Below are 15,483 nucleotides of genomic sequence, written 5' to 3'. Positions count from 1 at the left end.
GGGGGAGATGTGATGTGATTTGCGTTAAGGGTAGTGGCTGGTGAGGCACCGGCTAGTATCAGAGCCAGATAAACACACATATGAATCTGATAGAGGTTCAATTGTTGGATAGAGATACACTCAGGCACACAAAAACAAAAACACTCAAAGGTAAACACACAAACACTCATAGACACTCGAAAACAAAAACATTAAAAGGCACACACACACTCACAGACACATAGAAATACTCACAGAAACACAGAAACATGTGCACACTAACAAACACTCAGAAATACTAACACACACACTAAAAAACTTCAGACTCAAAGAAAAACTTCTAAGACACACACATTTAAAGAAAGAAAACACTTACATACTCATATAGAAAGACAGACTTATAAACAAAAGGAAAAATAGCTATACTGTATATATAGATCCTCAATAATATGCACAAAAATATGGATTAATAGCAAAAAAAATTAAATCAAAATTTGTTATTGTTTATTATTTTTTTGTTCTACAAATACGGGAAGTGACTATAATGCATTTGTACTATGCTTTATATTTTATCTATACTGCTCTTATTGTCTGGTGGGAGTACTGGATCCATTTGGAATATTTTATCACGTGTTATAATACTGTTGCTAAGCTTCTTTGAAACATATTTTTACCATTAAGCAACACTGCAGCAATATTTGTCAGCACCCTTAGGTAACAAACTGCTTCTTATGGTTCATTACACACAGCTGTATAAGGTTTCTGGGGAGAAGAAAAAGGGCCTAATGATCTAAAACTCTCCTCTCAGATTAGACAATGTCAAATGATTCTGTAGAACTCAAAAGGCAGATTTTGGTAAACTTTTTCAATGGGTGTTCCCTGCATTTCTGTATGTGAAGGAGAGACAAACCCAGGGCAATATAGTACTTTGTGCTTTGTATTTTATATTACTTTACACTTCAGATTAAAATTTACTACATTAAACTTTGCACTTTCTATTTTGTATTTTATTTTGTATACAGCAGTGTATTTAGGATTGCGATTTTACAAATTCTGATTATGCTTTCACAGTTTCTGGGTAAATTTGCCAAATTAGGATCATACTTTGTATATTTATGAGTATATTTTACAAATTACATTGCCCTTTGTTTTTCTTGTATTTAAAATAAAACTGAATAACTGACAGCTTCAGTATCCCAGAGAGCTTCATTACTTTATGTAGGCAATCAGCAAAGATTCTCTAGTCTGATATTCTATACGAAAAAGGGCGGAACCTAGAAGTCCCAGAGAGATGAAATATGTTCTCCATAAAGTAATGGAGCTCTCTAGGATACAGAATGTACCACGGGAGAGAGAAGGTAACTGGAGAAAACTTGGGGCTGATTTAAAATCTCACGGCTAGATTATGAGCTTTGCATTAAGGTCAAAAAGCAGCGTTATCAGGTTATAAGGCTGCTTTTTCACTACCTCTGCTATTACGAGTCTTGCAGGTTTAGGGGCACCGCACACTTTTTTAGACAACACAAATAAACTTACGCAAATTGCGTAAAGTCTTTTTTCAATGGGATTTTAATAGGGCCGGTATTCCAAGCTTGTCCTGGGAGGCCAAAAAGTGAGCGGTACACCCTATCCCGTCAAGATTCGTAATGCATTCTAAAGTCAGTAGTTATGAGTTTTACACTACAAAGCTATAGCATAAAAGTCATAACTAAAGTGCTAAAAAGTACACTAACACCCATAATCAACCTGTTAATCACTAAACCAAGGCCCTCACGCATTGCAAACACTAAAATAAAATTATTAACCCCTAATCTGCCACTCTGGACATCGCCGCCACTATAATAAACATATTAACCCATAAACCGCCGCACTTCCGCCTCGCAAACACTAGTTAAATATTATTGACCCCTAATCTGCCGCCCTTACTTCGTGGCCACCTATCTTCATTTATTAACCCCTAATCTGCCACCCCAACGTCGCCGCCACTATACTAAAATTTATTAACCCCTAAACCTAAGTCTAACCCTAACCCTAACACCCCCTAACTTAAATATAATTATAATAAATCTAAATAAAACCTACTATTAATAACTAAATTATACCTATTTAAAACTAAATACTTACCTAAAATAAAACCCTAAGCTAGCTACAATATAGCTAATAATTACATTGTATCCAACTTAGGGTTTATTTTTATTTTACAGGCAAGTTTGTATTTATTTTAACTAGGTAGAATAGTTACTAAATAGTTATTAACTATTTACTAACTACCTAGCTAAAATAAATACAAATTTACCTGTATAATAAAACCTAACCTGCCTTACAATAAAACCTAACCTTACACTACAATTAAATTACCTAAATTAAATTACCTAAATTAAATATAATTAAATAAATTCAATACAATTACCTAAATTACAAAAAAACAAACAAACAAACACTAAATTACACAAAATAAAAAACAAATGACAAGATTTTTAAACTAATTACATCTAATCTAATAGCCCTATCAAAATAAAAAAAGCCCCCCCCCAAAAAAAAAAAACCTAATCTAATAGCCCTATCAAAATAAAAAATAAAAAACCCTAGTCTAAACTAAACTACCAATAGCCCTTAAAAGGGCCTTTTGCGGGGCATTGCCCCAAAGAAATCAGCTCTTTTACCTGTAAAAAAAAATGCAAACACCCCCAGTAGTAAAACCCACCAAACCCCCAAATAAAAGCCTAACTAAAAAAACCATGATCTCCCCATTGCCCTGAAGGGGCATTTGGATGGGCATTGCCCTTAAAATGGCATTTAGCTCTTTTGCAACTCAAACCCCTAATCTAAAAATAAAACCCACCCAATACACCCTTAAATAATCCTAACACTAACCTCCAAAGATCCACTTACAGTTGTGAAGGGCCGACATCCATCATCAACGAAGCCGGAAGATGTCTTCATCCAAGTGGCAAGAAGTCCTCAATGAAGCCGGCAGAAGTGGTCCTCCAGACGGGCAGAAATCTTCACCCAGATGGCATCTTCTATCTTCGTCCATCTGGCATGGAGCGGCTCCATCTTCAAGACATCCAGCATGGATCCAATCAGCCAATAGGATTGAGGTCACATTCTATTGGCTGTTCCAATCAGCCAATAGAATGCAAGCTCAATCTGGAGGACCACTTCTGCCGGCTTTGTTGAGGACATCTTGCCACTTGGATAAAGACTTCTCCCGGCTTCGTTGACGATGGATGTCTGCTCTTCAAAATTGTAAGGGGATCTTCGGGGTTAGTGATAGGATTTTTAAAGGGTTTATTGGGTGGGTATTATTTTTAGATTAGGGGTTTGGACTGCAAAAGAGCTAAATGCCCTTTTAAGGACAATGCCCATCAAAATGCCCTTTTCAGGGCAATGGGGAGATTAGTTTTTTTTAGTTAGGCTTTTATTTGGGGGGTTGGTTGTGTGGGTGGTGGGTTTTACTTTTGGGGGGGTTGTTTGTATTTTTTTTTACAGGTAAAAGGGCTGATTTCTTTGGGGCAATGCCCCACAAAAGGCCCTTTTAAGGGCTATTGGTAGTTTAGGCTAGGTTTTTTTTTTATTTTGGGTGTTTTTTTTTTATTTTGATAGGGCTATTAGATTAGTTGTAATTAGTTTAAAGATCTTGTAATTTGTTTTTTATTTTCTGTAATTTAGTGTTTGTTTTTTTGTAATTTAGCTAATTGTATTGAATTAGTTAATTGTATTAGGTAATGTATTTTATTGTAGTGTAAGGCTAGGTGTTAGTGTAACTCAGGTTAGGTTTTATTTTACAGGTAAATTTGTATTTATTTTAGCTAGGTAGTTAGTAAATAGTTAATAACTATTTATTAACTATTCTACCTTGTTAAAATAAATACAAACTTGCCTGTAAAATAAAAATAAACCCTAAGTTAGATACAATGTAACTATTATTTACATTGTAGCTAGCTTAGGGTTAATTTTATAGGTATTTAATTTTAAATAGGAATTATTTAGTTATTAATAGTAGGTTTTATTTAGATTTAATTTAATTATATTTAAGTTAGGGGGTGTTAGGGTTAGACTTAGGCATAGGGGTTAATAACTTTAGTATAGTGGCAGCGATGTTAGGGGCCGCAGATTAGGGGTTAATACTATTTAACTAGTGTTTGCCATGCAGTAGTATGGCGGTTTAGGGGTTAATATGTTTATTATAGTGGCGGCGATGTCCAGAGCGGCAGATTAGGGGTTAATAAGTATAATGTAGGTGTCAGCGATGTCGGAGGCAGCAGATTAGGGGTTAATAAGTGTAAGATTAGGGGTGTTTAGACTCGGATTCATGTTAGGGTGTTAGGTGTAAATATAAAATTTGTTTCCCCATAGGAATCAAAGGGGCTGCGTTACAGAGCTTTACGCTCCTTTATTGCAGGTGTTAGACTTTTTCTCAGCCGGCTCTCCCCATTGATGTCTATGGGGAAATCGTGCACTAGCACGTACAACCAGCTCACCGCTGACTTAAGCAGCGCTGGTATTAGAGTGCGGTATGGAGCACAATTTTGCTCTATGCTCACTTCTTGTCTTTTAACGCCGGGTTTATAAAAACCTGTAATACCAGCGCTGTAGGTAAGTGAGTGGTGACAATAATGTGCAAGTTAGCAACGCACCCCTCTTACCGCAAAACTCGTAATCTGGCCATCAATTTGCATCAATTACAAATTAAACTGAAATGTTTTCACTATGATTTAACTTGCTTTTGCCTATAGTTTAGTGTATATTACTTTTCTGTCACTTAAATAAGTGTATTGTGAATTTTGAGCAAACTTCACCTGCATACAGCTGGCAAGATAATTTAGTGACCATAAGTACTTAATCACTCCCACTTCTCTGGTATGTTAGTCTTACATAAAGAAAGAAAAGGACAAAGCAGGGAAAATGAGGTGCAAACTAGAACTGCCACCAGAAAAAAATAATTTAATAAACTCGGGCAGGCCTTGTGGTCTCTCCCCTCCAAGAAAGATATTAATTTATCAGGTAACTGACACTGCTACCTGGAGCAGTAGCGTAGCTAGTCAACAAAGGGCCCTGGTGCAAAACATTTTTAGACCCCCCATGTATATATATATATATATATATATATATACACATAGTTCCAAAGAAGAAGGTGGAAGAGAAGGCATCTTTTAAAATCTTCAATGTTTATTCCAAACTTAATTAAAAATCCATGGGGTACATCATAAAGCAAGTAAAACACAGAGACACAGCGTGTGCACTGCTGACATTTTTCGGCACTAGGCCATAATCATAGCTCATATATATATATATATATATATATATATATATATATATATATACATACACTGTATAATGATGTAAGTTTCTATACCCTGATGAGCACTTTGCTCTGTATATATTTAATGAATATATACTGTATACTCTGAATATGCTGCGTTTTACAACAATGAAATATCTTTACACTAATAGTGAACATGTTGCACTGTATAATGATGCATTTATACACTTAAGAGTATCCTGTACAGTATAATGATTATGATTATCTATATACAGGCACATGCATATGTATAGACTGGCTGCTAAGGGCCCCCTAGCACATGGGGGCTGGTGTGACTGCACCTGCTGCACCTATGGTAGTTCCACACCTGGTCAGCATAATCAAAACTGAGCTAATTATCTTAAACAAAATCATTCTGCCTAACTGGGAAGTGATAGAGTTATATTTAATGGCCACTGGCATGAAGTTAAACTCATTTCCAAGATTTAGAAATATTTCCACAGCCAGAGAAAAAAATGACCACACAACAGTAAAACAGCTTGTGCTTGTTTGCCCCAAAACTTTATGTTTTCAAAGTAACAAATAGTTCTTAATTTTAAATAAAATTATGGACCTAGAAACAACTCAGTTATTAGATAAAAAGAAGAATTTTTTTTTTTTATAAATGTCAAATGGCAAGAAAGAACAAACAATTTAGAAATACTTCTAGCAGAAGATATTTCTGAAAGAAGCAATACCTTCCAAGACAGGAGCTGAATGTCCAAGCTATGAATAGACCTAGCCTTACTAAATGTATCTTGACTAAAGCTAGAACAAAGCTCTTAATATTAGTATATTTTCTTGTGAGATAACACAGAAAGCACTGAAATCTGACCTCTTAAAGAGATAGCAGATAAAACCTTATCTAAGTCCTCTTGTAAAAATTGAAAAACTCTAGGAATTCTAAAAGAATGTCAGCTAAATTCTTGTTTACTATACCAGGAAAGAAAAATTTCCAAATCTTGTGATAGATCTTTCTCATAATAGGCTTTCAGGCCTGAAATAAGATTTCAACAACCACATAAAATAAACCCATTATGTTTTGAAATTATGCGTTCAACCTCGGAACCTTGAAGTTGTAAGACTTAAGATTTTGATGAAAGAAGGGACCTAGAGATAACAGGTTGTGTCGTAATGGAATAAACAACAGAAGAGAATTGAATATCTGAACCAGATCTGGAAACCAAGTTCTGCATGGCCAAAAGGAGCAATCAGAATTACTGATGAGAGCTCTTGTTTAATGTGAGCTATCACTCATGAAAGCAAAACAGTTAGAAGAAATATTTAAGCAAGTAGCGGTGATCATGGAGCTGCTAGAGCATTTAAAACTCTGTCTGAGGATCCCTGGATCTTGAAAAATACCTGGGAAGTTTGTTGTTCAAATGAGGAGAAGCCATCAGATCCATTGCAGGTAGACACCATTGATCTTCAATCTAGTTGAAAACATCATTCCAATGGATTAAGAGATTGGTGACTGAGAAAGCCTGCTTCCCATTTCTTCACCATTTTGGAGGAATTGCAGAAATTGTACAGATATTGTTATTAAATACCACTATGCTGTTAAATTTCCATTTTCCATATATGGATGTCTCTAAAATTAAAAAATTTACTTTCTAAAAGATGTAAAAACCTACCTGTCCTCAAAAATAAAAAAGTACATGATCTGTAATCTAATTTTTTATCACATTTTATTTATTTACATCAGGCTTCTTATTGACTTATAATTTTAACAGACATAGATTAACTACTACTATTATTGCTAATATTCTGAAATATGTCATTTGTTTTAATCAAGCATGTTGAATACATGAGGAACAATTTTTGGAACTCCACCCTGTAACCATGTTAGTTTCATCTGAGGGGTGCTGAAACCAGAAGCTAAATTAGTTGGCAAACAAATATGTTATTAAAAAGGCACACCCTTTCAATCATCTATATATAGGGAATAAAGATTACTAATCTATCACACTCTTTTCTTGAGTCTCCATTCTCTATACCTGTAAAGAGTGTCATCATTTATCATGTCTTTCAGCTATAAACAGTCATGTCAGAAAACTGTTTCTAGGGGTTATGGCAGTGTTAGTGGAGGGAACTATGGAGAATGTGGTATGGGAGGAGGTGACAGTTGGGGAGGTCAATATGGTGGTAGTGCAGGTGGTGGATCTGGAGGTTGCTATGGTGGTTTCGGAGAAAGCTCTGGAGGTGTAGCTGGATATGGTGGTGGTTCTTATGGAGGTGGATTTGGTGGCAATGCTGGCTTTGGTGGCAATGCTGGCTTTGGTGGCAATGCTGGCTTTGGTGGTAGTTTTGGTGGTGGTGACAGTATCTTGTCTGGCAATGGAAAACAAACATTGCAGAATCTCAATGACCGCTTGGCCTCCTACCTGGACAAAGTTCGAGCTTTAGAGCAGGCAAATGCTGAACTTGAGCGCAAGATTAAGGAATGGTATGACAAGCAGAGTCCTGGCACCAGCAGCACAGGGGAAAAAATTGACTACAGCAAATATTTTAAAACAATTGAAGATCTACAAGCTCAGGTATGATTAAAAACTACAGTAAGTCATAACAATTTACTACAATTTACTAAACTAGAAAACATGTTACATTTATTTAGTTTGCTAAAAGTGTGAATAAAAAAGAATATTCCTAGCATCCTTATGCTTACATATCTTTTGCCTGTAAAACAGAATTTTTCCAGCTGTTAAAAAATAGGGTTGATTTTTTTTGTATACTGTAGTAATCACATCTGTTTTGCTGCAGCACACAAGCTCAGTTGGAGTTTTTAAATAGTCAAAGTGTTTAGAAAACAATTTGCAGTTAATTTGCTATTCACAGCTGATAGCAGAGAATAGTTTTTACTGCTGCAAAAATACTATGATGCCGAGTTACCTATAACATCTCTCCCAAGTTATGGAGGAATCCATCAGTGTATTTTCTCCTGAGGCAATTCACTCAGCTAATTAATGCCTGCAAGCCTGCAAGATAGAATTATGTGGTCCCTCACAGCATTTGATGAGAGGAAATTGTATTTTAAAAGCTCTATATCTCACTAATGGGTACATTTTAGGTTAACCCCTTAATGACCACAATGTATCCTGTATGTCACTGGTCGTTAAGGGTTTGTTCAGGGCATAATAGCACAAGTCTAGCAAGAACACGCTATTAATGCCATCCCTCCAGCAGGCTTTGTGGAATAGAGCAGTCTCAACGCTGGTGGCAAGACCGCACTATAAAACAAACAAGTCCCAAAAAAAGGCCAGCGACATACAGGGTACGTCGCTGGTCCTTAAGGGGGTTAAGATCTATTTCATCAGGTGGAAAAAAATACTTTATTAAATGTAAGATTTTATCAGTTTAGATTTCAGTTTCTTTGCATATAAATACACACACATATATATATATTTTTATACTAGATTTCACAGTAATTATTTATAGGTGCTGGTGGAATGGCACATAAAATAAAATTATATGATTTATTGGCAACTGCAAATTCATCAAAGTTGATCTTAAGTACTGTTATAGGAAGCAGTTTAATTTTGAATCTTTGATTCATTTGCTAAACTCTGCATAGTAATTTCTGCCTAAATTATCCTTTTCTGCGCAGTTAAGATCCCATATAATCAATCAATGAACATTTACAAAAAGGAAGCATTAAATCACTTATATAAAACACAATAGCAAACTGAAGCATTAAATATTCCTCATGTAGAATGCAGTAGTATTATTTGTTGTATTCTATAATAAAAGGCTAAACAGTTTCCTATGACTTCCTCTATATATATATATATTTTTTTTTTCTACAGATCCTTAAAGCTACCAGTGACAATGCATCTATAATCCTAGTGATTGATAATTCCCGTCTGGCTGCTGATGACTTCAAACTGAAGTGAGTTTGTTTCAATGTATAATATGTTTATGGCAATTATATTGCAACCTATTAAACTGCTATGCTTCAATCTAAAGCTGTATAAAACACAAAAGGTTGTTTGTGATTAAGACGGAGCATACAAATTTAAAAAAGTTTCCATTTTACTTCTATTATCAAATTTGCTTCGTTCCCATGGAATTCTTTGTTTAACCTTTTAAAGCCGTTATGCCGTTCCATTCCGTCATAATTAGACTGGGCTTTAAAGCCGTTATGACGGAATGGAACGTCATAACTAACGGCTGTCCTGAAGCCTTCTGTGCTTCAGGGATTTAATCGCGGTCTGGAGGGCGTTCCTAGGATTGTAGGGACGCCCCCCAGATGCGATCCAATAATTGAAATCTCGCGATCGTATGCACGATCGCGTAGTTTCAATTTGTCTACATCGGAACAGTTGTTCCGATGTAGGCACTTTAACCCTGTCACGAAAGGGTTAAGAGATACCGAGATATGTGTCTAGAGCACTACATGGCAGGAAATAGTCCTGCAATCTAGTGCTCTTGCAAATGGATAATATTCTTGCAAAAACTGCTGGCATATGGTGCAGCAGACACGTGCACGCTGTCAGACAGAGCAGGAGCGAGCTGCACTGTGTATAATGGCGCGGTCGGGCCGGGCTGTGACTATACAGCTGGCCCGATGCGCTGTGTGAAAAACAGCCATTGTTTTAAAAAAATCAAAGGGAATATTATGTTTTATAAAGATAAGGCTAATATAATGTTATATAATTCTGCACTGTGTGCAGAATTATATAACATTATTTTTGAGGTTTACTGTCCCTTTAAAGGGACATTAAACACTTTGAGATAGTAATGTAAATTGATAAATCATACATATACACTGTGTATACTTTATTTATTTTGTCCCTTTTTCCTGTAATTCCATTCTGTGAGCTTTTCAGTTCCTGTTAAAAATAGAAGTGTAAGATTGGCTGCACACTCTAGTGATCTATTTATAATGGTCCCTAATTGGCCACAGCAGAGAAGGTAACCTAAGTTACAACATGGCAGCTCTCATTGTTTTATAGACACTTAAACTTTAAACTTATTTTGTCAATATTTAAACAACTAATGAAACTTTAAAAAATACATTTACATGTTATTCTCTGAATAATCCTTTCTTGGAATGCATCATACTATCTAGCATTTATTTAGTGTTTAATATCCCTTTAAGATTCTCATTTACAGATCTTAAAATCTACATTTTTTGCTTTAACAATTCACCAGTATTGAAATATCTATTTAAAGTGGTGGTAAATAAACAGTTTCGAAATGTTGCCTATATACTCTTCTTAGCAAACCAAAAAGCTTCTATTTTATGTTTAACATTTTAGCTTTTTTAAATATTTAATTATATATTTCCTACTGTATTGTACCCTTCCTATTTCTTTCTGAAGTTCAGTGACATATAAAGCCGGCTTACCCGCTCTATACATGGAATATTACTCATGCACCTGGCATGTTCATTAACTCCAATGAAATCTTTTCCTGTGGTTTCCCTAAGGCCCGGTAATGCACACCCATTATTTGCAATGGCCTGTATGGTACGGCTTCACATTGCCTTAGCCAGCTACTGCCTTAAGAGCTGAAAAAAAAGCATTCTGATAGGTGGCAGTAAATGAACGGAGGAGGATTCCTCCACAATCACAATGATCCCAAGAATAGATGGTCACTCTAAAAGGAGACCCTGCTCCTCCCCTCTCCATGACAACAGATGCACAAAATGACATTTTTCTAAAACAAACCTTGCTACTTTTAACCTAATTAAAAAACAATATAAAGAAAGGATACAATATCCAAACATTAAAGGATATACTCGTATATATGTATTGTAAACAGATGCTTAATTATTGGGAAGGAAGATCTTCCTTCTTGTGTATATGCTTATGAAAGAAAGATATCAACAAAAGTGTATTAGTAAATATCACTCATATAATTATACATACGTATTAGAACTTGTCACTAAAGAGTCATAGTGTAACAAAAATATTGATAAATATATGTATTTCATTCTTAACAATTCAGCATAATAGATTTAACTAATTTAATTCTGTAGACCTAGTTATGGTTTAGCAGGAAGAATATGAAATATAAGCAATGATTCTTTATTTTTTACTGTGCTGCATATTTTTATAAAACCAAAACAGCATTCACATCAACTGTTTGTAAATCATTTTAAACTGATTTGCAATGGATTTACTATATTCCAGGCACTCATTTTTTTGAGTTACCTCTTGATACTGAACATTTCTTATATTCTCTATTATTAATATTATTAATCCATTATTAAAGTTAATATACCCAAAACATCACAATAGTAATTTTTTTTTTATTTAAACCCAGTGAGTGCAATTTTCTTTCATGATTTACATATATATATTTTTTATTCAGGTATGAGAATGAGTTGACTCTTCGCCACACAGTGGAGGCTGATATTAATGGTCTGCGCAAAGTCCTGGATGAACTGAAACTTTCTACGTCTGACTATGAAAGTCAAGTTGGTAGTCTGCAAGAGGAATTGGATTCTCTCAAGAAGAGCCTTCAGGTAGCATTGCTTTGCATATGAGTGATCTCCACTGTATTCTAAGGGGTTACTATTTAAAGTGACAATCTAAAGCAAAAATGACTTGCTCTCATTTGTTACAGCATATACTTTTTACACTAATGACCCCAGATAAGTATGTTTTTAGCCCCACAAAAATTTAAATATATAAGTAAAGTCCAGCTCAGGAATGAAAATCATTGCAGCTCCAAAGTAGAGCATAGAGTGTGGTAATTCTTGTAACTGCTGTTCCTGGTGGACTGCTTGGGAACTGCAATGCTTGTGATGAAAAACCCCTATATTTGTAACCCTCAGAGAGGGGTTAAACATATATGTAAAGTCCAATTGTGGAGAAACATTTTTGTGCTTGTTCTTTAGAGATAACCATTTCTGAACACCTACAGCCTCGATCTCAAAATGCCACTGCCGTTAATATCCCAAAATCCTTATTAGCCTTTTTAATCTTGCAAAATATCTAAAAAAAAATTATTTATAAAAAAGCACTCATTTAACAACAAATTATATGGCAAATTCAAGGGGTTTATATTAACATCACAAGCTAAAAGTCCTTAATGTAGACTGATCTCTTTTAATAGTGTTTAGTAATGCTAACGGTAGCCTTTAAATGTATTTGGGGACTTTCCAATGCCATCCAACATGGCAATTAAAAACATTTTGAGAACATTGTTAATAAGCCGAAGAGTGTTGTGTGTGTGGATTATTTTAGTTGTGTAAATCCATTAGTAAAAATGGACATGAACATGTGTCATTAAGTATTGAGAATTTACATTGTGATCAGAACAAACAGGACTAGCAAATGTTAAGCATAGGGACAGTTTTTTTTTTACCAAATTATAATGTAAAAAGGGGAGCCAATAAGCAATGAAATGAATGATTGTGATTCTGTTGACGTGTTGATAGATTGTGGTCAATCCTAAAGCTAGCCGGGATCTGAAATACAAAATGTCTGTTTAACTGGCAGGACAGTTACTTTACAAATTCAATTAAACACATTATTTGAAAATGAATTATTTAGGAGCCAACTGATACCCAACAAACCACTGTGGGTGATGTTAAAGTGGAAATGAATGCAGCTCCAGGTATCGATCTGACCAAAGTGCTGACTGACATGAGGGAAAAATATGAGGCCCTGGCTGAGAAAAACAGGAAGGAAGCTGAAGACAACTTCAACAAAATTGTAAGATGGAAACACACAAGTTTTATTTTATATTAGACCTGATATACTTTGTCAAAGTTTAACAAATCCCTGTTTTTCAGAGCAAGGAACTGAGTGCACAAATAACTAAAGAAGTTGAAGTGGTGACAACAACCAAGAGTGAAATTTCGGAACTTAGGAAAACAGTTCAAACATTGCAGATTGAACTTCAGTCACAACTTTCCTTGGTAAAGTACCTTGCACAATGGATACTAAGCCTACACCTAAGTAGTGCACTATAAACTTGTTCCTTTCCCTTCTGTGTATGTTTGCTAGGAAGAAAAGAAAAAGCATTGGAAGGTGTTGGAATAAGTGTACACTATTAAAACCATTATGGGGTCTTAAGATAGATATAAATATATACATATATATATATATATATATATATATATATATATATATATATATATATATATATATATATATATATAAAAACATTGCAAGGTATAATCGAAAGTTAATTGTTGTACAGGAAAAATTGTTGTAAGATATAATATACAGTAAACTGTAGGGGCTATAAAATGTATATTAAAATGTTATGTTAAATCTTTACAGTATTTTCATGTATTGATTATTACAGAAAAAGTCCCTGGAAGAAACCATAGCAGAGACAGAGGGCCGTTACTGTCAGAAGTTATCACAGCTTCAGGCTCAAGTCTCTGCCTTAGAGGAGCAACTGGAGCAGATCAAAGCTGAAACTGAGTGCAACACTACGGAGTATGAGTCCCTACTTGACCTCAAGAGTAGGGTAGAGCAAGAAATAAGCACATACAACAAACTGATCGAGGAACTTGGGTGAGGACCGTTTTTTTATTTAATTGAGTTTAGTGTACAATAAAGTGGTATAGTTAGAATAGGATGTATCCATAATATCTCCTGAGTAAATGTACAGTATCATCAAATCGCTAAGCCCTAAATTATCTGAGAGAATTATATCCTATTAATTGCCATGGTTTGTTTCATAACATTCTACTGCTGCTTCTAACATTACATTGAGACTGATCTGACACCAAAGCGAGGTCTTGAATGTAGGGTAGAAGTAATTTTGTCTAGAGAGGTGCCCTTCAGCTTTAATATTTATTTACACAGAACAAGCCAGATTCATAAGAAGTACTTGCTGCATTCTGGTTAACTAATTTGTAGTAACATTTTTTATTACACTTAAAAAACATATTTCTGCAGCTTTGTGCTTAATAGTTGTATTTTCGCTATGATAACTCAGTTGTCCTGATGCTAGGTTTTTTAAATGATATTTTTTGTTGTTCATAATCACAGTAAAACAGATCAAAGCGGTGGCTCTGGGCAGAGTGGTTCAGGATCCAGAGGAACTGGTTCAGGACAAACCAACCCTGGTACTGGAGGATATACCACTGGACCAGGTAAAGGAAGCTCAGGCAAAGAAGTTGCTTCATAATCCAACCGTAGAATTAAGTTTGAAATGTTGCGTACACATCTGTTTTTGATCCATAATTAACAGACACACACATATCATTATGGTTTGTGTTTCTATAATCAATAACATTGTGTATCATTTTGTTTAATTGTAGCAGTTAAAAGACCCACCACAAGGAACTGAAGACACAGTTGATGGAAATCTGATGTTGACAGGTCATTGCGATGAATGGAGTTACCTGCTACATAACTGCCAAATATTTCTGCTTAAGCCAATTTGTTTCTTATCTTATGTCACTGTGATATGGTCACATAGTATAAAAGAGATTACAAAAGAACACTACTTTGAAGCCTGGGTAGAGCATCTGGTTACCCTTCTACTGCACATCGGTGTGAAGGAGAACAGTTTAAATCAGGGGTGTCCAATTTATTACAAGTGATGGACACATTGCAATTTTTCTACTTGAAGGGCTGTGAGTACATTTAAAAAAAGTTATATAATTTCAAACAAAATATAAAATTCAATGTACTCAAACTCTTCATTGGCCAGATAAGTGCCACAAACACACATATATAGAAAGAACAAGCTACATGAAATAGATCTGTGTCTTTGGTTGAACATCCCTGTTTTAAATGTTATATACTAATTTGATTACATCTTCTGTTTTTTTGTATTTCTTTATACAATATATTGCACTTTCAGGTTATTTTGGTGTCCTTCTGTCTGCAATATTTACCCAATAAATACTTTTCATGATGCAAGATATACTTGGTGTACAGTAATTATTTCAGGAAGCATAAACTTTTGCTTAAACTTTATGTCAACATTTTTTTCAAAACAAATAAATCCTATGGGGCCTATTTATGAAAGGCCTGTCAGACATGATCCGACATTGCGGATCATGTCCGACAGACCTCGCTGAATGCGGAGAGCAATACGCTCTCCGCATTCAGCATTGCACCAGCAGCTCTTGTAAACTGCTGGTGCAACACCTCCCCTGCAGATTCACGGCCAATCGGCCGCTGGCAGGGGGTATCAATCAACCCTCAGAGCAGGATGCTCCATAACTTGTGTTTCTGGCAAGTCTGAAGGCTCACCAGAAACACCGGGCATCAAGCTCCATA

The 15,483-nt window shown here is 35.2% G+C and overlaps 1 protein-coding gene across 1 annotated transcript; it reads left to right on the top strand.

Moving 5' to 3' along the window:
- Window positions 1-7,271: 7,271 nt before the first annotated feature.
- Window positions 7,272-15,124, top strand: LOC128641544 (keratin, type I cytoskeletal 10-like). The gene is made up of 8 exons (XM_053694104.1): window positions 7,272-7,821; window positions 9,088-9,170; window positions 11,600-11,753; window positions 12,787-12,948; window positions 13,029-13,154; window positions 13,547-13,761; window positions 14,242-14,345; window positions 14,514-15,124. The coding sequence occupies exons 1-8, from the start codon at window positions 7,306-7,308 to the stop codon at window positions 14,540-14,542; spliced, it is 1,389 nt and encodes a 462-aa protein (XP_053550079.1). The 5' UTR covers window positions 7,272-7,305; the 3' UTR covers window positions 14,543-15,124.
- Window positions 15,125-15,483: the final 359 nt, after the last annotated feature.

This window comes from Bombina bombina, chromosome 1 (genome assembly GCF_027579735.1).
Source record: "Bombina bombina isolate aBomBom1 chromosome 1, aBomBom1.pri, whole genome shotgun sequence".
Classification (NCBI taxonomy): Eukaryota; Metazoa; Chordata; class Amphibia; order Anura; family Bombinatoridae; genus Bombina; species Bombina bombina.
The sequence above is the reverse complement of the archived record's forward strand: the minus strand, read 5'-3'. Positions and strand labels throughout refer to the sequence as shown.

Excerpts from the sequence above, each read along its gene's own strand:
- LOC128641544 (XM_053694104.1), top strand. The coding sequence starts at position 7,306 with ATGTCTTTCAGCTATAAACAGTCATGTCAGAAAACTGTTTCTAGGGGT. Across the intron at positions 9,171-11,599 it reads GCTGATGACTTCAAACTGAA|GTATGAGAATGAGTTGACTC; the intron begins GTGAGTTTGTTT and ends TTTTTTATTCAG. Across the intron at positions 13,155-13,546 it reads TTCAGTCACAACTTTCCTTG|AAAAAGTCCCTGGAAGAAAC; the intron begins GTAAAGTACCTT and ends TGATTATTACAG.